This window comes from Rhinopithecus roxellana, chromosome 8 (assembly GCF_007565055.1).
Source record: "Rhinopithecus roxellana isolate Shanxi Qingling chromosome 8, ASM756505v1, whole genome shotgun sequence".
Lineage (NCBI taxonomy): Eukaryota > Metazoa > Chordata > Mammalia > Primates > Cercopithecidae > Rhinopithecus > Rhinopithecus roxellana.
This window is the reverse complement of record NC_044556.1, coordinates 10,531,748-10,554,666: the sequence shown is the minus strand read 5'-3', so window position 1 is coordinate 10,554,666 and position 22,919 is coordinate 10,531,748. Positions and strand designations below refer to the sequence as shown.

The 22,919-nt window shown below is 51.2% G+C and overlaps 1 protein-coding gene and 1 long non-coding RNA gene across 6 annotated transcripts in view; one reads left to right on the top strand and one right to left on the bottom strand.

Annotated features, from left to right (window-relative positions):
• SAFB (scaffold attachment factor B) overlaps positions 1 to 15,424 on the top strand; it is a 46,630-nt gene extending 31,206 nt beyond the window's left edge. For 2 of the 5 annotated variants that reach the window (XM_010367217.2, XM_030936077.1), the window contains 10 exons: positions 13 to 152; positions 320 to 408; positions 3,965 to 4,071; positions 7,939 to 8,226; positions 10,924 to 11,061; positions 11,301 to 11,343; positions 13,957 to 14,075; positions 14,286 to 14,389; positions 14,761 to 14,827; positions 15,103 to 15,424. In XM_010367217.2, coding sequence (XP_010365519.2) covers positions 13 to 152; positions 320 to 408; positions 3,965 to 4,071; positions 7,939 to 8,226; positions 10,924 to 11,061; positions 11,301 to 11,343; positions 13,957 to 14,075; positions 14,286 to 14,389; positions 14,761 to 14,827; positions 15,103 to 15,232 — 1,225 coding nt within the window. In that variant the 3' untranslated portion in view covers positions 15,233 to 15,424. Of the gene's footprint in view, positions 1 to 12; positions 153 to 319; positions 409 to 3,964; positions 4,072 to 7,935; positions 8,227 to 10,923; positions 11,062 to 11,300; positions 11,344 to 13,956; positions 14,076 to 14,285; positions 14,390 to 14,760; positions 14,828 to 15,102 lie in introns of all 5 variants that reach the window. The other 3 variants (XM_010367219.2, XM_010367218.2, XM_010367216.2) reach the window with 3 other exon arrangements.
• Positions 15,425 to 15,817: 393 nt separating this feature from the next.
• LOC115899128 lies at positions 15,818 to 16,961 on the bottom strand. The gene is made up of 3 exons (XR_004058798.1): positions 16,902 to 16,961; positions 16,498 to 16,620; positions 15,818 to 16,372 (listed from the first exon to the last, which is right to left on the bottom strand). It is a non-coding gene; the product is annotated as an uncharacterized LOC115899128 (long non-coding RNA).
• Positions 16,962 to 22,919: the final 5,958 nt, after the last annotated feature.

Here is a 22,919-nt window from a genome sequence, read left to right as displayed (position 1 = left end):
TGTTTTTTATAGATCTGCAAACCTTAAGAGGGACGATAAATGTGACAGAAAAGATGATGCTAAGAAGGGTGAAGACGGAAGTGGAGAAAAGAGTAAGGACCAAGATGATCAGAAACCTGGCCCCTCAGAGCGATCTCGAGCCACAAAGTCAGGTGGGCAGCTGATGAGCCCAGGAGATTCTGTCTTGTTTCTGTGCCTGGTGGGGTTTGTTATTCTGCTGTCATTAGCTGGCAACCCAAACTGGATTCATGTTGCGGAGGGTTTTTCTCATCTGGGTGTTCGTGGTCTTCCACTTACACTTTCCCTGTCTTTTCCATAGGAAGTCGAGGGACCGAGCGGACTGTAGTAATGGATAAATCCAAAGGGGTGCCTGTGATTAGTGTAAAAACATCTGGGTCCAAAGAGAGAGTGAGTATTAATTTTCTAACTAGGGTATTTTGTTCTTTTCAGTTTGTATTTGCGTCTTAGGGAATTACTAAACTTCATCTGAAAAAAGCTTTTATCTGCTGTTTCAAAAATGTAGAGATCTAAAACTATTTTTTTTGAGACAGAGTCTCGCTCTGTTGCCCAGACTAGAATGCAGTGGTGCGATCTTGGCTCACTCCAACCTCCACCTCCCGGGCTCAAGCGATTCTCCTGCCTCAGCCTCCCAAGTAGCTGGGATTACAAGCCCACGCCGTTATCTTTTTAGTAGAAACAAAGTTTCGACATGTTGGCCACGCTGGCCTCGAACTCCTCACCTCAGGTGATCCGTCCGCCTTGGCCTCCCAAAGTGCTGGGATTACAGGCATGAGCCACTGCGCCCGGCCTCAAATTATTTTAAGAAATGCAGAAAGTTTTCGTTTATCCTTATTTTATCCTTACTTTTGCTCTGATAACTGTTACTTATTTTCTAAAACTAACTTTAAAATTCACATATGGGAGCAGTTGGCTTTTCCCTGTGTGGCAGTCCGTGTTCCCTGTCTACCTCGAAAGTGTCAGCACCTCCCCATGATGCATTCCTACACCCAGCAGTGTGGGGCATGCCATGGTGACTTGGCCCGTCTCTCCAGCCTCCTTGACCCCTTCCTGTACTCTTGTCTTCTTGCTGGGCTGCAGTGTGAGCCGGGCATGGTGGCTCATGCCTGTAATCCCAGCAGTTTGGTAGGCTGAGCTGGGAGGATCACTTGAACCCAGGAGTTGGAGACCAGTTTGGGCAACTTAGTGAGACCCCATCTTCACAAGAAATTTAAAAATTAGGCAGGTTTGACGGTATGCATCTGTGGTCCCAGCTACTCAGAAGGCTGAGGTGGGAGAATGCCACTTAAACCTGGGAGGCCAAGGCCGCCTTCATTCCACTGCATCCTAACTTGGGAGAGAGAGTGAGACCCCATCTCAAAAAAAAAACACCTATTATTTGCATGGTCTGTGCACACCAAGCCACCCTTACTGGTTAACTGTCAACTGGGGACACTCTGAGATCCAACTTCCCAGTTGCCAGCCAAGGACCAGTCTTGCCAGCAGCCCCTCCTTAAGGAAGGGGAGGGACCTTGGACCTGCCCGGTCAACCCTCAGCTGCATGGAGGAGGAACCATTTCAGTTGGTGAATGGAACGGATTACTTGGGAGCTTTCAGTCTCTGTGTGCCAGTATTATGTCATAGCCTTTTATCCTTGTTCTATAAAACACCTCTGGAAAATGGAGAAAGGAAAGTGTGGCTTCTGGGGATAAAATGAGTAGGTCTCTTAAAAATGTAGTCAGCACAAATAAAGTACTTGTCAAGTGTACTAGAAGTGCTCCATTTGGGAACTCATTATGTGTTTAATTATGAAGGAAAAAGCAAAATTAAGGAATTTATTTTTGAAGCAAAAGACATAAAAAAGTGGTTTTTTGATCTTATATGAAGTTTTTGGGGGCAATACTCATTTCCATTTTTTTCTATATTAAATGTACTGTTAGATCACATTTTAGCATTAAATGTTGATGAAATTCTGTGTCTTTCAATTATGATAGGCAAAATGTAAGGCCTCTTTGGATTAAACAGCTCATTATCTGCTTTTCACTGAAAGTTATTCATCACATAGGACTTCCACATCTGATAGTCAGGCATGGATATATATACGTGATTCTTCCTGTTCCCCGTCACACCTACTTGAACTTTTTTCATTTTTTTATTTTATTATTTATTTTTTATGTATTATTTATTTATTTTTTTTCAAGACGGTCTCGCTCTGTGGCCCAGGCTGGAGTACGGTGGCTCGATCTCAGCTCACTGCAACCTCCACCCCCTGGGTTTTTTTGTTTTTGTTTTTTTTCCAGGTTCATAATTTATTGTACAAATTGAATTATCACATGATGAGTTGGCATTAGCTTCTCCAGGCATGGGAACTTAACAGATGACGTTAAGAACCGTAGACAGTTTAAAATCCATTTATGTTGCTTTCACAGCTGGAGTCTTTTTGGACCTTAACTTGAAACATAAGACAAAGCAAAGCTTCCATATGTGGCCAGTACACAATTCATTCTCTGTGAGAGTGTAAAGGTTGAATTTTTTTTTTTTTTTTTTTTTTTTTTTTTTTTTTTTTGAGACGGAGTCTCGCTGTCACCCAGGCTGGAATACAGTGGCCGGATCTCAGCTCACTGCAAGCTCCGCCTCCCGGGTTCACGCCATTCTCCTGCCTCAGCCTCCCGAGTAGCTGGGACTACAGGCGCCGGCCACCACGCCCGGCTGGTTTTTGTATTTTTTTTTTTTTTTTTTTGAGGCGGTGTCTCGCTCTGTCACCCGGACTGGAGTGCAGTGGCCGGATCTCAGCTCACTGCAAGCTCCGCCTCCCGGGTTTGTGCCATTCTCCCGCCTCAGCCTCCCGAGTAGCTGGGACTACAGGCGCCCGCCACCTCGCCCGGCTAGTTTTTGTATTTTTAGTAGAGACGGGGTTTCACTGTGTTAGCCAGGATGGTCTCGATCTCCTGACCTCGTGATCCGCCCGTCTCGGCCTCCCAAAGTGCTGGGATTACAGGCTTGAGCCACCGCGCCTGGCCAAGGGTTGAAATATTTTTTAATACCAGTGAACTGGTATTGTGCGTCACTTTCTGGACCTGCCATGATTTCAATCTGCCAAAGCCACAAATTCCACAGCTGGTGTCCTTCAGCGATCCTCCCGGGGGTTTTTAAGTGATTCTCCTGTCTCATCCTCCTGAGTAGCTGGGACTACAGGCACCCGCCACCACGCCCGGCTAATTTTTGTATTTCTAGTAGAGACGGGATTTCACCACGTTGACTAGGTTGGTCTCAAACTCCTGACTTCAAGTGAGCCACTGCGCCAGCAATTTTTTTTTTTTTAGTCAAAGTCTTGCTCTGTCACCGAGATTGGAGTGTAGTGGCGCATCCTTGGTTCACCGCAACCTCCGCCTCCCAGGTTCAAGGGATCCTTCCACCTCAGCCTCCAGAGTAGCTGAGATTACAAGCATGCACCACCATGCCCAGCTAATTTTTATTTTTTATTTTATTTTTATGTATTTATTATTTTTTTGAAACAGAGTCTTGCTCAGTCGCCCAGGCTGGAGTGCAGTGGTGCGATCTTGGCTCACTCCTAGCTCCGCCTCCCGGGTTCACACCATTCTCCTGCCTCAGCCTTCCGAGTAGCTAGGACTACAGGCGCCCGCCACTATGCCCGGCTAATTTTTTGGTATTTTTATTTATTAGAGATGGGGTTTCACCATGTTAGCCAGGATGGTCTCAATCTCTGGACCTCGTGATCCGCCCATCTCAACCTCCCAAAGTGCTGGGATTATAGGCATGAGCCACCGTGCCTGGCAGTTTTTATATTTTTAGTAGAGTCAAGATTTCACCATGTTAGCCAGGCTGGTCTCAAATTCCCAATCTCAAATGATCCACCTGCCTTGAACTTTGAAAGTGCTGGAATTACAGGCATGAGCCACTGTGCCCAGCCTCTGCTTTAACTTTTTAATGTTCTTTGGTGAACTAGGCTTCCAAAAGCCAGGATCGCAAATCAGCCAGCAGAGAGAAGCGGTCCGTCGTGTCCTTTGATAAGGTCAAGGAGCCTCGGAAGTCGAGAGACTCAGAGTCCCACAGGTGAGTCGGGATCCAGAAACGGTTTGGTGTTTTCCTAGAATGTGGTCGTGACTGTGTCCTGAAGGACGTCTGCAGAGTCCCCTGGGGTGGGATAGAGCTGTCAACATTTTTGCTCCTTCAGCTTTCAGTTCATAGACTTGTTATGTTTTGACTTTCATCCTACAGCTCTTTTTTTTTTGGAGACAGAGTCTTGCTGTGTCGCCCAGGCTGGAGTACAGTGGCGTGACCTCAGCTCACTGCAACCTCCACCTCCAAGCAATTCTCCTGCCTCAGCCTCCCGAGTAGCTGGGACTACAGGCATGCACCAGCACGCCTGGCTAATTTTTGTATTTTTAGTAGAGACAGGGTTTCACCATGTTGGCCAGACTGGTCTGAAACTTCTGACCTCAGGTAATCCACCCGCCTTGACCTCCCAGAGTGCCAGGATTATAGATGTGAGCCACTGTGCCCAGCCTACCTATCTCTCTTTTCAAATAAGTCTCTTCCCAAAGATTGTAGAGGGTAGCAAAGGCAGGGAGATGGAATGCCTTCCAGCATCAATAGTGCACGTCGGCCGGGCGCGGTGGCTCAAGCCTGTAATCCTAGCACTTTGGGAGGCCGAGACGGGCAGATCACGAGGTCAGGAGATCGAGACCATCCTGGCTAACACAGGGAAACCCCGTCTCTACTAAAAAAATACAAAAAACTAGCCGGGCGAGGTGGCAGGCGCCTGTAGTCCCAGCTACTCGGGAGGCTGAGGCAGGAAATGGCGTAAACCCGGGAGGCAGAGCTTGCAGTGAGCTGAGATCCGGCCACTGCACTCCAGCGTGGGCGACAGAGCCAGACTCCGTCTCAAAAAAAAAAAAAAAAAAGTAGTGCACGTCAACAAAAAATACCAAATTTGCTCCGGAAGATGTGAAAGCGGGAAGACAGTGAGGAAGATCCAGCAAGAGCAGAGAGGGCTTCCTTTTTTTTGAAATGGAGTCTCTGTGTCACCCAGGGTGGAGTGCAGTGGCATGATCTCAGCTCACCGCAGCCTCCACCTTCCCTGTTCAAGCAGTTCTCCTGCCTCAGCCTCCCAAGTAGTTGGAACTACAGGCACAAGCCACCACACTCGGCTAATTTTTGTATTTTTAGTAGAGGTGGGGTTTGGCCATGTTGGCTAGGCTGGTTTCGAATTCCTGACCTCAAGTGATCTGCCTGCCTCGGCCTCCCAAAGTGCTGGAGATTAAGGCGTGAGCCACTGCTCCAGGCCTGACAGGGCCTCATTCTTAAATAAGTCAAGAAAGAACTAAACACAAACGTTATTGGCGAATTACAGCTAATTTATCTTGTCTATGAAGAAATACTTCATTAACTTTAGTTTTAAAAGTAAGGACCCCGGCCAGGCGCGGTGGCTCAAGCCTGTAATCCCAGCACTTTGGGAGGCCGAGACGGGCGGATCACGAGGTCAGGAGATCAAGAACATCCTGGCTAACACGGTGAAACCCCGTCTCTACTAAAATAAATACAAAAAACTAGCCGGGCGAGGTGGCGGGTGCCTGTAGTCCCAGCTACTTGGGAGGCTGAGGAAGGAGAATGGCGTAAACCCGGGAGGCAGAGCTTACAGTGAGCTGAGATCCGGCCACTGCACTCCAGCCTGGGCGACAGAGCGAGACTCCGTCTCAAAAAAAAAAAGTAAGGACCCCCAGGCGCAGTGTCTCATACCGGTAATCCCAGCCCTTTGGGAGGCCGAGACTGGCAGATCACCTGAGGTCAGGGGTTCGAGACCAGCCTGACCAACATAGTGAAACGCCGTCTCTACTAAAAATACAAAATTCGCTGGGCATGGTAGTGCATGTCTGTAATCTCATATACTTAGGCTGAGACAGGAGAATCACATGAACCCAGGAGGTGGAGGTTGCAGTGAGCCAAGATCCCGCCATTGCACTCCAGCCTGGGCAACAAGAGCAAAACTCCGTCTCAAATAAAAAGTAAGGACCATTAGTTTAAAAGGAGGGGGAGAGGGCACTGCTCTGCCTATGAAGTAATCACCCTTTTATTCCTTTAAAAAGAAAAAAAAAAAAAAACACAAAATCTCACATTGTCCTGTGAATGCAGACATTGGCAGATGGCATTTCTGCTGGGGGAGTAATGAACACGGACAGCCTGGGGGGCGCACCCGCAGGAGCCTGCATTGCTAAACGCTAGAGTGTTCCAGACCCTTGACCCCTCTCCGTGTCTGCCCTAGAGGAACCTATAAACAAGGAAGTGTTGGGCTTGGGTGTCCCGTCAGGTTGTGAGCATTTGGACAAAACTGCAAAGTTCCGGTAAACCGCAGCCCTTTCATACTAGGGGCTCCTCCAGAAAGTGCTGAGATCCACAGAGGCAGGCGTGGGAGGATCCAAGACATGTTGGGTGAACTGAGGAAGTTGCAGTCATTTGGGTCCAGAACACAATGAGGCAAGATTATATATTTCTGCTGGGACAGAAAACACAGTTGTCCCAGAGATGATTGGCCTCAGGACCCCTGCGGATACCAAAATTTGCAGAGGATCAAGTTTCTGATATAAAACAGTGTGATATTTCTGCATATAACCCATGTACATCCTCCTGTACACTTTAAATCACTTCTAGATAACTTCTGATACAATGAAAACGCTGTCAGTAGTTGGTATACTGCACCGAGGTGCTTTTTTTTTTCAGTAGCTCCCTGCACACACCCTTTTGTTTTGTTTTGTTTGTTTTGAGACAGGGTCTCACTCTTTCACCTAGGCTGGAGTTAACGTGGTACAATCATAGTTCACTGCAGTCTCTACCTCCTGGTTTCAAGTGATTGATCCTCCCACCTCTGCCTCCCAAGTAGCTACTACGCCTGGCTAATACTATTTTTTGTGGAGACGGGGTCTTACTTACTGCCCAGGCTGTATATCTAATAACTGTGTAGGTAAAGGATCAAAAGAAGAAAATCTGAGCCTGCGCACAGTGGCTCACGCCTGTAATCCCTGCACTTTGGGAGGCGGAGGCGGGCGGATTGTTCTGAGCTCAGGAGTTCGAGAACAGCCTGGGCAACCGTCTCTACCAAAAAAAAAAAAAAAAAAGAGAGAGACCGTCTGGCTCTTGTCTTTTGTGTTTTATATACAAAGACTGGAAGAATGCACTAAAATGTCATCTGTATCCCTGCCAAAAGGTACAACTGGTAATGTCCTCACATCTGGGGGGCCTGCCAGCCCCACTTCACAAGGACTCATTTAATCCTGTGGTCTAGGGAGTGAAGGTTCCAGTTCACAGTCACTATGAAGCATATACTCTGTTGCTTTTTTTTTTTTTTTTTTTTTTGAGAAGGAGTCTTGCTCTGTTGCCAGACTGGAGTGCAGTGGCTCACTGCAACCTCTGCCTCACGGGCTCAAGTGATTTTCCTGCCTCGGCCTCTCTAGTAGCTGGCACTACAGGTGCATGCCACCATGCTCAGCTAATTTTTGTATTTTTAGTGGAAACGGAGTTTCACCATATTGGCCAAGGTGGTCTCGATCTCTTGACCTCATGATCCACCCACCTCAGCTTCCCAAAGTGCTGGCATTACAGGCGTGAGCCACCACGCCCAGCCTGTTGCTTATTTTTGGCTATTTCCTGAAATCACTTGTCAAGCTCCAGGAAATGTTGGGTAAATGAGGCCCAGTTCACGTTATACCTGATCACACACACACATCCTGGGCCTCATTCCTGGGATTTTCCTGGACTCCTCCCGTGGGCCGGAGAAGCCTTCTCCCTGCTGGAGTGTACGGTTCTGCAGACCACGTAGTGGAGGCACAGCCCTGGAGTCTGCACAACCATGCGTCTTAAAGTCAGCCCCGGGACCTGGCGGGGGATCTCTAGGTCCCCTTCTGCAGCTCTACTGTTGTGCAGCAGGGTACGTGAGCGCAGTGAACGCGAACAACGCATGCAGGCGCAGTGGGAGCGCGAGGAGCGTGAGCGGCTGGAGATTGCCCGAGAGAGGCTGGCCTTCCAGCGCCAGCGGCTGGAGCGTGAGCGCATGGAGCGAGAGCGGCTGGAGCGCGAGCGCATGCACGTGGAGCACGAGCGCAGGCGCGAGCAGGAGCGCATCCACCGTGAGCGCGAGGAGCTGCGGCGCCAGCAAGAACTGCGCTACGAGCAGGAGCGGCGGCCTGCGGTGAGGCGGCCTTACGACCTGGACCGGTAAGCAGATCTGCGCTTCCCGTAACACGTGGCGTTCAGAATCGTGTTAGGGACCTCACAGTTGAGTTAGCTTGACTTTTTTTTTTTTTTTTTTTTTTTTTGAGACGTCTCGCTTTGTCGCCCAGGCTGGAGTGCAGTGGCTCAATCTCGACTCACTCCAAGTTCCGCCACCCGGGTTCACGCCATTCTCCTGCCTCAGCCTCCCGAGTAGCTGGGACTAAAGGCGCCCGCCACCACGCCCGGCTAATTTTTTTGTATTTTAGTGGAGACGGGGATTCACTGTGTTAGCCAGGATGGTCTCGATCTCCTGACCTCGTGATCCACCCGTCTCAGCCTACCAAAGTTCTGGGATTACAGGCGTGAGCCACCGCACCCGTCCAGCTTGGATCTTTCATTCAAAGGAAGCATAGGCCGGGCACACTCGCTAAGCCTGTAATCCTGACATTTTGGGAGGCCAAGGTGGCCGGATTGCCTGAGCTCAGGAGTTCGAGACCAGCCTGGCCAACATGGCAGAACCCCATCTCTACTAAAATACAAAAATTGGTTGTGGTGACAGGCGCCTGTAATCCCAGCTATTCGGGAGATTGAGGCAGGAAAGTCGCTTGTACCTAGGAGGCATAGGTTGCGGTAAGCCAAGATCACACCACTGTACTCCAGCCTGGGCAACAGGGTGAGACTCCATCTCGAAAAAAATAATTAGAGACAGGAGACTGGATAAAGTAGTGCTGGTTAACTAATCAGGTTCAAGGGTGGCACAGACCTCCTGAGGAGGGAAGCTCAGGGCAGGCGGAGCGTCATGTCACGAGTGACCAGAGGAGGGGCTGCCAATTGCACCTCCTTTTTAAGACTCTTCCCTGGCTTTTTTTTTTTAAGACAGAGTCTTGCTGTGTCACCCAGGCTGGAGTGCAGTGGCGCGATCTCGGCTCACTGCAACCTCCATCTCCTGGGTTCAAGGGATTCTCCTACCTCAGCCTCCCTAGTAGTTGGGATTACAGGCACCCACCACCACGCCCGGCTAATTTTTGTTTTTTTAGTAGAGATGGGGTTTCACCATGTTGGTCAGGCTGGTCTCGAACTCCTGACCTCAGGTGATCCACCTACCTCAGACTCCCAAAGTGCTGGGATTATAGGCGTGTGCCACTGTGACCGGCCTTGTCCTGGCTTTTTTAATCCATTGTAATTTGTTTTTGGTTATTCTGGAAATAAAGAATTAAAAAAAAAAAAAAAAAAAAAAAAAAAAAAAAAAAACTTTTGAGACAGTTTTGCTCTTGTTTCCCAAGCTGGAGTGCAATGGCACAATCTCGGCTCACTGCAACCTCCGCCTCCTGGGTTCAAGCAATTCTCCTGCTTCAGCCTCCCAAGTAGCTGAGATTACAGGCATATGCCACCACGCCCGGCTAATTTTTTATATTTTTAGTAGAGACAGGGTTTCACCATATTGGCCAGGCTGTCCAACTCCTGACCTCAGGTGATCCACCTGCCTTGGCCTCCCAAAGTGTGCTGGGATTACAGGCGTGAGCCACCATGCCCGGCAGTAAGATTTTTTTTTGAGACGGAGTCTCGCTCTGTCGCCCGGGCTAGAGTGCAGTGGCCGGATCTCAGCTCACTGCACACTCCGCCTTCCGGGTTTACGCCATTCTCCTGCCTCAGCCTCCCGAGTAGCTGGGACTACAGGCGCCCGCCACCTCGCCCGGCTAGCTTTTTGTATTTTTTTTTAGTAGAGATGGGGTTTCACCGTGTTAGCCAGGATGGTCTCGATCTCCTGACTTCGTGATCCGCCCGTCTCGGCCTCCCAAAGTGCTGGGATTACAGGCTTGAGCCACCGCGCCCGGCCATTTTTTGTATTTTTTAGTAGAGACGGGGTTTCACTGTGTTAGCCAGGATGGTCTCGATCTCCTGACCTCGTGATCCACCCGTCTCGGCCTCCCAAAGTGCTGGGATTACAGGCTTGAGCCACCACGCCCGGCCTCGGCAGTAAGGTTAGTTTTAATTTCCCAAACATACTGAGGAGGAGATAGGAACACAAAATGCTGAGCACAGCTGCTGTCAGGAGTCAGGTGCCTAATTCCAGCAGTGGTTGTGTCAGGCTTTACACGTGCACTGCAACCTGGCAAAAATCGCTGTTTGTTGTTTCTTTCTATTGCATGGGTTGAAGGGGAGCCTAGGTCATGTACAATGCAACTTCTGTGAAGGGCCTTGTAAACTCTTCTTGGATCTATTATGCCTTGGTACGAAAGCCTTCTGATGAGAGTTCATTATGGTCATCTGTGTGTTGCAGCAGTACATGGCCGGGGCTGCTGGCAGGGCAGGAGGTGGGGCACGAGAGATGGCAAGTGCACTTGACAGAGCCCCTCAGGGTGGAGGCTCACGTGGCTTCCTGAGCGGAGGTGGCTGTGTAGGACTCCAGAAGCCATCTGCAGGCAGCGCATAGGACTGACTGCTTAACTAAATGGCAGTTAACTAATGGCTCCCCCTTTAGAAAACCGAGGCCGCTTTGATCAGGGGAGGTGGGTGTGTGGGACAAAACAAAACAGCTGTGCAGTCACTGGGGTCAAATCAGATCTTGCCTTCTATAGCAGAGAACAGTCTTGGTGAAAGTCATCCTGGTTCTGTGAAGTGATAGGGGCTAGCTCCCACAAAGGTGATAGATACATTTGGGGTGGAGGATCCCTCTATCTCTGTCTTGTCCCCTCACAGGCGAGATGATGCCTATTGGCCAGAAGCTAAGCGGGCCGCCCTGGATGAGCGCTACCATTCTGACTTTAACCGCCAGGACCGCTTCCACGACTTTGACCACAGGGACCGCGGTCGCTACCCCGACCACTCGGTGGACAGGTCAGTTGGGCCTCTGCTGGGCGTGCAGGTTTTCTTTTTCCTGGCTCATTCTCTGACTGAGAACAAGGACTCCTGGGCTCTCTGAGCCCCCTCCGTTCATCAGGTGTATGCTGAGTCAGGCCCGCAGGTCTCCTGCCTCCAGTTGGGGAACTGATGCTTTTCATTGGGGGCCTGATGGTCCTTTCTTTGTGAACAAGCCTATTCTTCCCCTTACGGTTTGATTTAAATTACCTTTTCAGGAGAGAAGGTTCAAGGTCAATGATGGGAGAACGAGAAGGACAGGTGAGTCCAAAGCTACAGTGGTAGCCACAGAATTTCCCGTAGAATGGGTTCTTTTCCCTTCAGCGTGCCTTCTTCCTGCGTTTTCCTTGAGTGAGAGACAAAATGAGGAAAGAGAAAAATATAGCACTAGAAGAGTCTAGGTGTATGGGATGGGAATTTGGGATTATTTGGGGTTAGTCTTGGCTGTCAGTCTGAACAGTTACTCTGAAGCCGTTTTTAGCCTTGACCCCAGGGTTCTGTGTCCCACACTCACCACAAAAGTGCCAGGGAACCTTGGGGTGTGACCTGGCTCTGCTGGGAAGTGTCTAGTGAGCCGCACAGCTGACTCAGACAGGTGCATCTGGGAAGGCTGTGGTTGCTGTGTCTGTCCTCGAGTGCCTGCCCTCTTTGGAAAGTAAGGACATCCTTCATCACCCCAGGGCCCTGCTTAGCCTTGGAAAACAACTAGGTCTCTGATCTGTGCTCGTTCTCCTTGGGCAGCTAGCACGTTAGAACAATAAGCTTCATTTTCTCTTTCCATCTTACATTGAGACTGAGACTTTGCAGGAGAGCCTTGGACCTCTAGTGGCTTTCCCTGTAAACTCGGGGGCAGCATGTTGCTGTGTGGAAGATGCCTCCTCTCTGAGGACTCCACTCATGAGCCGTTTCTCCTCTTGCCAGCATTTTTTGGACTCCAGCATAAGCTTCCCATTTCTGTCTCCCTTGGTTCCTTAATGTGGCTGAGCATAGCCAAGTACTCAGCTCTGTCTTGGGATCCTTAGGAATTCCATCAGCCTCATGGGGTTCCTTTTTCCCTGCTCCTGGAGGCAAATTATATGCAGCAAAACCTAGAACTAGTCCTGTGGATTTTCTCTGGTGGAGGAGCATACACCAATGGTTCCATGTCCAGGCTCCAGAATCAGACAGAACTTGGGTCACACCTTGGTGTCACCCCTTCCTGCTGAGCCTTTCTCCCCAGCAGTGAAATGAGGGTGATATTCCTCCTACACAGGTTGGGGTGGTGGGGAATTTACATGAGGTGGGCGTGTGTCTGTACAAACGTGTTTATCATTACCAGCTCCTTTTTTTTTTTTTCAATAGAGACGGATCTCACTATGTTGCCCAGGCCAGTTTTGAACTCCTAAGCTCAAGTGATCCTCATGCCTCGGTCTCCCAAAGTGCTAGGATTACACATGTAAGCCAGCATGCCTGGCCATCAGCTACTTTCATGCAGGTGTCAGATATGCTCTCCTAATAGTGGAAGGCAGTTTGATCCGTTCTCCTCACACAGTCATAAATGAGTCATCACAGTTACCCCAGAGGCAAATGATGATCTCTCCCTACAGCGAAAACTAGCACAGAACTTACGGGCCTTGTTGAACCGTTATCTGGGTTGGTTGGACAGAAAAATGTTGGTTCAATTTTCAAATACTAAGGAGAGCTTATTTCAGGAGGCCCTTTTTTTACTTTGTTGAGGGGAGGCGTCAGAGCACACGCTGGGGAGAATCGGCCAGGGAAGCAGGCAGTGGTAATGTGGGACATCTTGCATATGGGGGAGCATGCTGCCATCTTTGCCTTCGCCCTGGCAGAGCTCTCTCTCCATTGAATGGGGAGGTGAACTTGGACATGTACGATGACCAGGCTGCGTCGAGGAGGTTTCCTTACCAGGACTCTTTTCTAGTTGCCTTTCACCTACAATATTGTCATGGGGCAAAAGCCCCAGAGGCCACATACACATTTGTGGAAAGAGAAAGAACAGGACTGTGGAGCCAAAGCTCCCTCACTAGCTTTTGTGAAAGTCAGGCTGGAAAGTGCTTCCGGCCACAGAAACAGGCTGTGGGTGTAAATATTAACCTTGGCCATCAAAAAAGTAGGCCTAGAGTGTGACTCGCCCTCTTGGTCTTCCCTGAAATAGCAGGGTCAAGAACTCCTGGTGTCTCTCTGTTAGCCATGTGGTTTACAAAACAGTAACACAGAGGAGGGCATAGTGGGACTGGCCAAGTGGATGACCAGCCATTTATCTGTTACTGTCCTGTGTCCTGTGTCCTGAGTAGAGCAAGATGTAAGGTCCTGGACCAGGCACCCAGCAGCAACTTGTGAGAAACTTGACTGTGAGGAAGGGTGCTTGCTTGCCTAGCAGTTGGTTGGATGAGGGGCTCTGTTTGATACTTCGTTCACTGTGGAAGGAAGAAATTTGTAAAAATTATTTCCGGAATATGCACACATTAAAGGTTTATAAACCTGACCTTCCCTTAGTAGAAGACACTTAATAAGAAAGTACTGTTGGCTCTGGGCACTAACCACTTGAGCTGTGGGACCCAGGGAATCTCTCTCGCAAGCATCATCTTTCGTGGGTGACCCCGGTGGCCCTCCCGGCCCTGGTGGTGCCGTGGGTACCTGCCTTGGAGATTCCTTGGTACTAGCACCTTTTGTGTACCAGGCTATGAGCCTAGAGCACAGGGCCTCTGGCCTGCAGATTTCAGGGAGGCAGCTATGTCATGTGAACCAGTATGGCCTGCCAGCACTTCTGTCCAGAGTGACTGTCGTTGTCATCATTAGCGTGTAGCCTGAAAAGCCTTGGGGTCTAGGGGCTGACACTGAAGGTTTTTTTCCTCCTGGCCCTGTGATTTCCAGCATTACCCAGAACGCCATGGAGGACCAGAGCGCCACGGCCGGGACTCCCGCGATGGCTGGGGGAGCTATGGCTCCGACAAGAGGATGAGTGAGGGCCGGGGGCTGCCTCCTCCCCCCAGGTTTGTGTCCCACACCCCACAGTACCTATCCCTGGCCTCACAGAGTCAGCTGACCGGATAGGTCTGTCCCACCCAAGGGGCCCCCAAGTCTCTGGGATGTGGGCACAGGGTGGGAAAAACACAGGGATTCATCCTCCAGAACCCACCACATTTATTAGCATGAGAGCCAGAGATGGGGGCAATCCAAATCAGAGATGTCTCTTTTTCAAGGGGCAGACGTGACTGGGGGGACCATGGCCGAAGAGAGGATGACCGGGCATGGCAGGGCACGGCTGACGGCGGCATGATGGACAGGGATCACAAGAGGTGGCAAGGTGAGGAGCAGCTCTGGGCTGGGACCAGGGTGTGCTGGGAAGTGATGGAAAGATGGAGGCCACGCCTTCTCTCACTCCTCAGGGGAGCACAGGAGGTGCTCTGCCCTCAGTGCTGGAATGAGGAGTGAAAAGCACTTCAGACACCACCTACTCTCTGGTGGTCTGGCCCAGGAGTTGGACAGTGGGCGTTCCCGAGTCCTCTGCTGGGAGGACACTGGATGTCTGTGGTCACCGTGCTGAGGTGTCCTCCTGGGACCTGCTAGTTGCGGGTACCTGGGGGCATCACCAAAGGGAGTGCAGTGGGCTAAATGTGCTGTGGGTTCCACACCATGTGCGCAGGTTCCCTGTGTGAAAGCACTTCTGTCTTCCAGGTGGTGAGAGAAGCATGTCCAGTCACTCGGGGCCTGGCCACATGATGAACCGAGGAGGGATGTCAGGGTAAGGCATGCCAGGGGCGGCTCCCCTTTCCCCTGCTTTGCATATTGGCCTACCTTGGAGGACGCTTAACAACCAGTCCTTCCAGCTAACGCCCCCTCCCCCAAGTGTGACGTGAGGCCAGGCATGGGGTACTGTGGAGCCTGCTGCCACTCAGGAGGGGAAGGCATCAGGAAGGGGCCTTGCCTGCAGGCAACATCCAGGGAAGCTGTGCAGGCTGGGATGGACCAGGGGAGCAGGAGGATTTCACAGTCAAACCAATGTGAATTTGTTCCTAGGCGCGGCAGCTTTGCCCCAGGCGGGGCCTCCCGGGGCCACCCCATCCCACATGGTGGCATGCAAGGCGGGTTCGGAGGCCAGAGCCGGGGGAGCAGGCCCAGCGACGCCCGCTTCACTCGCCGCTACTGAGTACTTGGAATCCTGTGTCCTGTCACGTGGCAACAAGGCTATGTTCTGTTAGGAGTTATCTTAAACTGTGTAAAAATATTTTTTTTTTAATCTGCTGCCATATTGTAGCTCAATACAATGTGAATTTTGTTTTTCGTTTTGGGTTTTTTTTTTTTTTTTGTAATAAATGTGTTTCCGTTCACATACCCTTTATTTAAAGTGTCATTTCTTTATTTCCGCCTCTTTAAATGAAATGAAATTATACTTAGAGTGTCTTTTAGTTGTATTGATATATACTGTTCCTTTTATTATTTTTTTTCTTTTTTCTTTTTTTTTTTTTTGAGATGGAGTCTCGCTCTGCCACCCAGGCCTGGAGTGCAGTGGCACAATCTCGGCTCACTGCAAACCCCGCCTCCCGGGCTCAAGTGATTCTCCTGCCTCGGCCTCCTTAGTAGCTAGGACTACAGGCACCTGCCACCACGCCTGGCTGATTTTTGTATTTTTAGTAGAGTGGGGGTTTTGTCGTATTGGTCAGGCTAGTCTTGAACTCCTGACCCTCGTGACCTGCCTGCCTCGACCTCTCAAAGTGGTGGGATTACAGGCATGAGCCACCGTGCCTGGCCAACTCTGTTTATTTCTAAATATGTATGAAACGCATGTGCTAGAAAACCTCCAGGAAGGCATCCGGGTGTGGAAGAGGCTTTCCAGTGAGACGATTGGTTTTCGCTTAATGGGCCTGTGCGGTGCAGGTTTTGCCTGGCTTCTCAGGTCAGCAAGCTGTCCGCTCCTTTAATGTTAGCACAGACTGGGCTGCTCTGCTCTTGGGTGCTGGGTGACATCCCTGTCAGGGTGTGGGGGGTCTCACACCCTGTTGATGGACACTGGCAGATGCTTCCCCCACGGATCACGCTCAAACCAAGCCTGCGAAGATTTCCAGCTGCCACTTTCCACGCTGACTTGCCAGAGCCCAGTCACCACCATCATGTGGATGCTTCCGCATTACCTTTTTACTCAGAGGACAAACTATTTTCACGGCAGAGTCGGGGGTGGAAGCAGTGAAGGCTGAAGGTCCTCAGCAGCATCTCAGGCCTGCGGTGTGCTTGTGCGTGGGTGCAGCCCCCTTGTGCCAGGTTGGGGCTCTGACCAGCCCAGGGCTGGCCTCTGCGTTGGCCAGAAGGGACAAGCTCAACGCCAACCCTCCACGTACCAATAGCAGGCTGGAGCCACGGAACCTGGGATCCAGCACCTTTCCTAATCCAGGAAGCCCGACCAGACTTGGGACATACCTCAAACTGTGAAGCAGGTGCCTCCCACATTTTGTAAGCCTCACTAGTGGAAAGTGAGGAGGAAGCAGCGTCCAGCAGACAGGAAGACGGTGGAGCCCTGGTGACACTCTAGGGTCCCTTCGGCTGTAAAGGACAGGTGACCCCACCAATACCAGTAGTGGCTTAGATGATAAAGGGGGACCCTTCCCTGCCTTAACGGGAAGTCTAGTCAGTTCCCAGGGTTCACTGCAGCCCACCTCACGCTCTGTGTCTCTGAGGATTTGGGGGCTCTCATGGATGACGGATGGCTGAAAGAGCTCCAAAAATCCTATCCACCCACAGTGTGGGTACATCGGGGCCTATCCAGCAGGACAAGGAAGGGCAGGAACAGGGACTTGCACTCACAGGCCTCTTGGCAAACTCACCCCTGAGGCTCCACAGCCGGAACTCGGTCCTGTGCTGGCCTTTCTTGCGACCTGTCCCTGGCGAAGATGGAATGTTTCCTTTCAGAAGGGATGTGACATCCAGGAAGGAACCCAGTGGTAACCCCCAGCAGCCATGTTCTCAGCCTTCCCCTCATACCTTTTTTTTTTTTTAACACACAAGCAGTTCACATTGTTTGTACTTTTTTTGTTTTGTTTTGTTTTTGTTTTTGTTTTTGTTTTTTGAGACGGAGTCTCCCTCTGTCTCCCAGGCTAGAGTGCAGTGGTGCGATCTTGGCTCACTGCAACCTCTGTCTCCTGGGTTCAAGCAATTCTCCTACCTCAGCCTCCTGAGTAGCTGGGACTACAGGCACCTGCCACCATGCCCGGCTAATTTTTGCGTTTTTAGTAGAGATGGGTTTTCACCACATTGAGCAGGCTGGTCGCAAACTCCTGACCTCAAGTGATCTGCCCACCTCGGCCTCCCAAGGCGCTGGGATTACAGGTGTGAGCCACCGCACTCGGTTCCATTTTTTTTGAGCCATATGCAGTTGTGCATGCCAGTAATCAATCCCAGCTACTTGGAAGGTCAAGGCAGGAAGATTGTTTAAGGCCAAGAGTTCAAGTCCAGCCTGGACAGTAGAGCAAGACCCCATTTCTTTGATGGGTTTTAGGGGGTATTTTTGAAATAAATGACAGGCCGTGTGTGGTGACTCCCGCCTGTAATCCCAGCACTTTGGAAGGCCGAGGTGGGTGGATCATCTGAGGTCAGGATTTTGAGACCAGCCTGGCCAACATGGCGAAACACTGACTCTACTAAAAACACAAAAATTAGCTGGGTGTGGTGGTGCACGCCTCTAGTCCCAGCTACTCAGAAGGCTGAGGCAGAATAATCACTTGAACCCAGGAGGTGGAGGTTGTAGTGAGCCAAGATTGCACCACCACACTCCAGCCTGGGCAACAGAGCAAGACTTAGTCTCAAAAAAAAAAAAAGAAAGAAAGAAATGACAGATTCCACTAGCTGAGAGAGATGAGGTCTGTGAACATCTGGGGCATGTCCCTACAGACTTTTTTTTTTTTTTTTGAGATGGAGTCTTGCTCTGTTGCCCAGACTGGAGTTCAGTGGCGCAATCTCGGCTGACTGCCAGCTCTGCCTCCCAGGTTCACGTCATTCTGCCTCAGCTTCCTGAGTAGCTGGGACTACAGGTGCCCGCCACCATGCCCGGCTAAGTTTTTTTGTATTTTTAGTAGAGACAGGGTTTCACTGTGTTGGCCAGGATGGTCTCGATCTCCTGACCTTGTGATCTGCCCGCCTCGGCCTCCCAAAGTGATGGGATTACAGACATGAGCCACCGCACCTGGCCCAGACTCCCTTTTAACTCTGCTTTACGTGGCCTCATACCTTCCTCCCAGGTGTCATTATTAGCCCCAGTTAACAGAAGAGAAAACTGAGGGCACAGATTGGACACTACCTGTAAGAACCAAATGCCCACAGCAATAATTGTAAACCCCAACTGTGTAACCTACATGGATCTACAAAGTCAGAATCCATGGCCGTTATGCCAGTTCTCTAGGGCCAAGGTAACAAATTGCTACAAGCTTTTTGTGTGTGTGACAGTCTCCTGTCGCCCCGGGTGGAGTGCAGTGGTGCAATCATAGCTCACTGCAGTCTCCATTTCCTGGGCTCAAGCGATCCTCCCACCTCAGCCTGCCCAGTAGCTGGGACTACAGATGGGTGACACCATATCTGGCTAATTTTTGTATCTTTTTTTTTTTTGAGATGGAGTCTTGCTCTGCCGCCCAGGCTGGAGTGCAGTAGCCGGATCTCAGCTCACTGCAAGCTCCGCCTCCCGGGTTTACGCCATTCTCCTGCCTCAGCCTCCCGAGTAGCTGGGACTACAGGCGCCCGCCTCGTCGCCTGGCTATTTTTTTTTTTTTTTGTATTTTTTAGTAGAGACGGGGTTTCACCGTATTAGCCAGGATGGTCTCGATCTCCTGACCTCGTGATCCGCCTGTCTCGGCCTCCCAAAGTGCTGGGATTACAGGCTTGAGCCACCACGCCCGGCCTAATTTTTGTATCTTTTGTAGAGATGGGGTTTCATCACACCCAGGCTGGTCTTGGATTCCTGGGCTCAAGTGATCCACTCGCCTTGACCTCCCAAAGTGCTAGGATTCCAGGCATGAGGTAACGCAGGCAGCCCAGTCTCCTAGGCAGGAGAGGTGCCTCGGAGTGCTTCTCCCTGGCCACAGTCTTGAGTCATCTGCATGGGATGTTCTACTTCTTACGCCCAGACAGCACCCTTTGTCGTCCTTCTGCTACACAGGGAAGGACAAGGATTCGGCCCTGCTGTCAGCCAGGCACTGAGCTGTACTTGCCCTTCCCCACCGCCCTCAATGTAACCCTGGGAGGCTGTACAACCCCATTTTGCAGACAGAAATACTGAGGCCTAGCAGGGTGAACTGACGAGTGAGGACAACCAGCTGGCAATGGAAAAGATCCAAGCTTCGAACCACCCATTCATTCAACTCCCATTTCCAGAGCCCCCCTCTCAAGCAGGGTCCCCGGCACTGACCAGATGTGTTCACACAACAGACCCAATCAGTGCCTGCCCTCAAGGTGGGCACACATGCACGTGGTGAGCTTATGAAGTGCAGCTTAGGCAAGGCGCGGTGGCTCGTGCCTGTAATCCCAGCACTTTGGGAGGCTGAGGCAGGCGGATCACTTGAGGTCAGGAGGTTGAGACCAGCCTGGCCAACATGGTAAAACCCCATCTCTACTAAAAATACAAAAATTAGCCAGGAGTGGTGATGCGCACCTGTAATCCCAGATACTCAGGAGGCTAAGGCAGGAGAATCGCTTGAACCGAGGAGGTGGAGGTTGCAGTGAGCCAAGATCACGCCATTGTACTCCAGCCTGGGGGAGAAGAGCGAGACTCCATCTCAGAAAAAGGAAGTGCAGCTTGATGGTACAGGTTGCCCTGGCCACAGAAGGAATGAAGGCATTTCCTGGATGGGGGAGCACACTGTGAAGGCTCTGAGGCCAACAGGAGCAAGCTTGTGTGAGAAACTGCCAGAAGGCTTTGGGGGAAGAGGGGAATGGCCACAGGGGACAGCGCCATGTATTTTTGACACTCTGGGAGTGAAGTCTCTGGCCATGGGCTACTTGGTGGTCTCCTGAGGTTGTTCTATAGAGTAAGAGGAGCCTTTTCCCTCCAAATCATGGTCCCCATCCTTACGCATGTCTCCAGGAAGCAGCCGAAGCCCAGGTCCCAGAGGGACAGACCCTGCCCTTGGTTTCAGCATGGCGACGCACATGAGTGTCCACTTCGGCCTGCACCTCAGCCAGGGAAACGTCTTCAGAGTTGGCCATGCCTCTAGTGGCAGCCAGCCCAACAATGCCAGGCTCCAACAGCAGGCCTTCACTGGCAAGACTCTCTGAACCAAGATGGACCAGTGCTTTGTGGGTAAGTGGAGTAGACTAATGAGTCCTCATACATACATCCACCAACCCACTCACCCATCCATCTATCCACCCACCCATCCATCCTCCATCTAACCCATGCATCCATCTATCTACCTATCCATCCATCCATCCATCCATCCATTCATCCATCCACACACCCATCCATTCATCATCCATCCACTCACACACCCCATCCATCTACCCCATTCATCTACCTATCTATCCATCCATTCATCCACCCACCCAGTCATCCATCCACCCATCCATTCATCCACCTATCCACCAAATCCAACCCATCCATTCATCATCCACCCACCTATCTACCCCATCATCCATCTACCCATTCACCCATGCATGCATCTACCCGTCTAACCACTCATCCCATCCACTCCTTAATCCATCAAGCCATTGACTGTACTCATCCATTAATTCATCCATACTTACTAATCATCTTCTATTTATTTATTTATTTATTTATTTTTGAGACGGAGTCTCATTCTGTTGCCCAGGCTGGAGTGCAGTGGCCTGATCTTGGCTCACTGTAACCCCCGCCTCCCAGGTTCACACCATTCTCCTGCCTCAGCCTCCCGAGTAGCTGGGACTACAGGCACCTGCCACCATGCCCAGCTAACTTTTTGTATTTTTTTTTTTATAGTAGAGACGGGGTTTCACCGTGTTAGCCATGATGGTCTCGATTTCCTGACCTTGTGATCCGTCCGCTTCGGCCTTCCAAAGCGCTGGGATTACAGTGTGAGCCACTGCGCCCGGCCTCTTATTATTAATATTATTTATTTTTGAGACGAAGTCTCGCTCTGTCACCCAGGCTGGAGTGCAGTGGCGCAATCTCGGCTCACTGCAACCTCCGCCTCCCGGGTTCAAGTGATTCTCCTGCTTCAGCCTCCTGAGTAGCTGGGACTGCAGGCGTGTGCCACCACGCCCGGCTAATTTTTGTATTTTTTTTTTAGTACAGACGGGGTTCTGCCATGTTGGGCAGGCTGGTCTTGAACTCCTGACCTCAGGTGATCCACCCATCTCGGCCTCCCAAAGTGCTGGGATTGCAGGCGTGGGCCACCTGCCCAGCCCATGCTTACTAATCATCTTCTATACCCCAGGCTCTACACTGGGGTTTGGGGCCACGCCTACTATTAACACATGGTCCCCTCCCTCAGGGAGCTTGCATCCTGTTGAGCTAAGTCACACAAAAGCAAACTGCGGTGCCCAAGGAGAAGAAAAGGTGCTGAACTCTGCCTCAGGACAGGGGCATGGGGACCCTGCGTGTAGGAGAGGAGTCTGCCAGGATGAGGGGCAGAGGGGTCTTACTCTCCTGCAAGGTGAGATGAGGCAGGGTGTGTAGGGACCTGGTGCCCCTGGAATGCAGACGTGGTGTGAGGGTTGAAGCCTGGAAGTTCTCTCCCAGCCTCAGCCTCAAGGAAACCAGCCCTCCTCTTGGCCTGCGTCTTCCTTCTTCCAGAGACCACCCCTGGGGATGAAGGACGCCAGCCCTCCTGTGGCCTCAGTGCTGCCACAGGCCAGCAGAGGGGTCAGAGCACGGGGCTTCCACTGCTGCCTCTGCCATCGCCTGCCTCTAGGTAAGTTCCTGCAGTTATCTAGAGGAGGCTACTGAGCTGCTCTGAGGATTGCGGGGTGAAGGGTGTCATCGCAGGACTGCATTCCCTCTCCCTCCAGCTCCAAAAACCGAATTCTACCAAGGCATAGAGCAGCTCCCAAGCCCAAGTTCACTGGGATCACTACTGAAAGTGACAGGAGACAGCCAAGTGTCTAGGCAGAAAGGGGCAGGTCCCAGGGAAACCCCACCTTCAAGCCAAAAACAGCCCGAAAGCTGCAAGACCAGACTGCTGGTCCTGGAGGAAACCCACCACCCAGAGTGAGAACTTCTGTTCCTGTTTGCCCCCCTTCCTGGTTGATTCTTTCTGAACAATGCCTTTTAAGCAATCGAATGTTGCCCTTTCCAATACTACCTATGGTCTCCCCCTGCCCCCGCAATTCTGAGCCTATAAAATGTCCTGGACCCAGCTACGTGAGGAGGAGAAAACCAGCCCCCGCATCCTCTCTCCGCTGAAAGCTGTTCAGTGGCTCAATAAAATTCTTCTCCTCCCTCCTCAGCCTTCAGTGTCCAGCGTATCCTCGTTCTTCTTGGGCGCAGTACAATAGCTTGGGAACCACGGAATGCAGGTACAAGCTGTAACACAGGCGACTGGGGCATGCCAGCATGGCCAAGCGAGGCCCAGGCTAGGCGTCACTGGCTGGAGGTCCCTGGCTTGCAAAGTGACTGAGAAGAAAAATCCTCCCTCTCTACTGACAGCAAACTCATTTCCAGGACCAGGTGAGATGGGAAGACGCGTGGCTGTCAGCTGCTTCGGTTGTCACCTTGTCCTTCCAGATTTAATTAAAACTGGCTGCTCAGCCCTCAGCCCACACGGGAAGAACCCAGGTTGCCGCTGGCCCATATGGCACCGGATGGATGGGGCCAAGGGTGGGCTAAACGTGCTCTGGGCTGGTGCCACGGAGACCCTGAGCCCAGCATCCCCCCAGCCAGG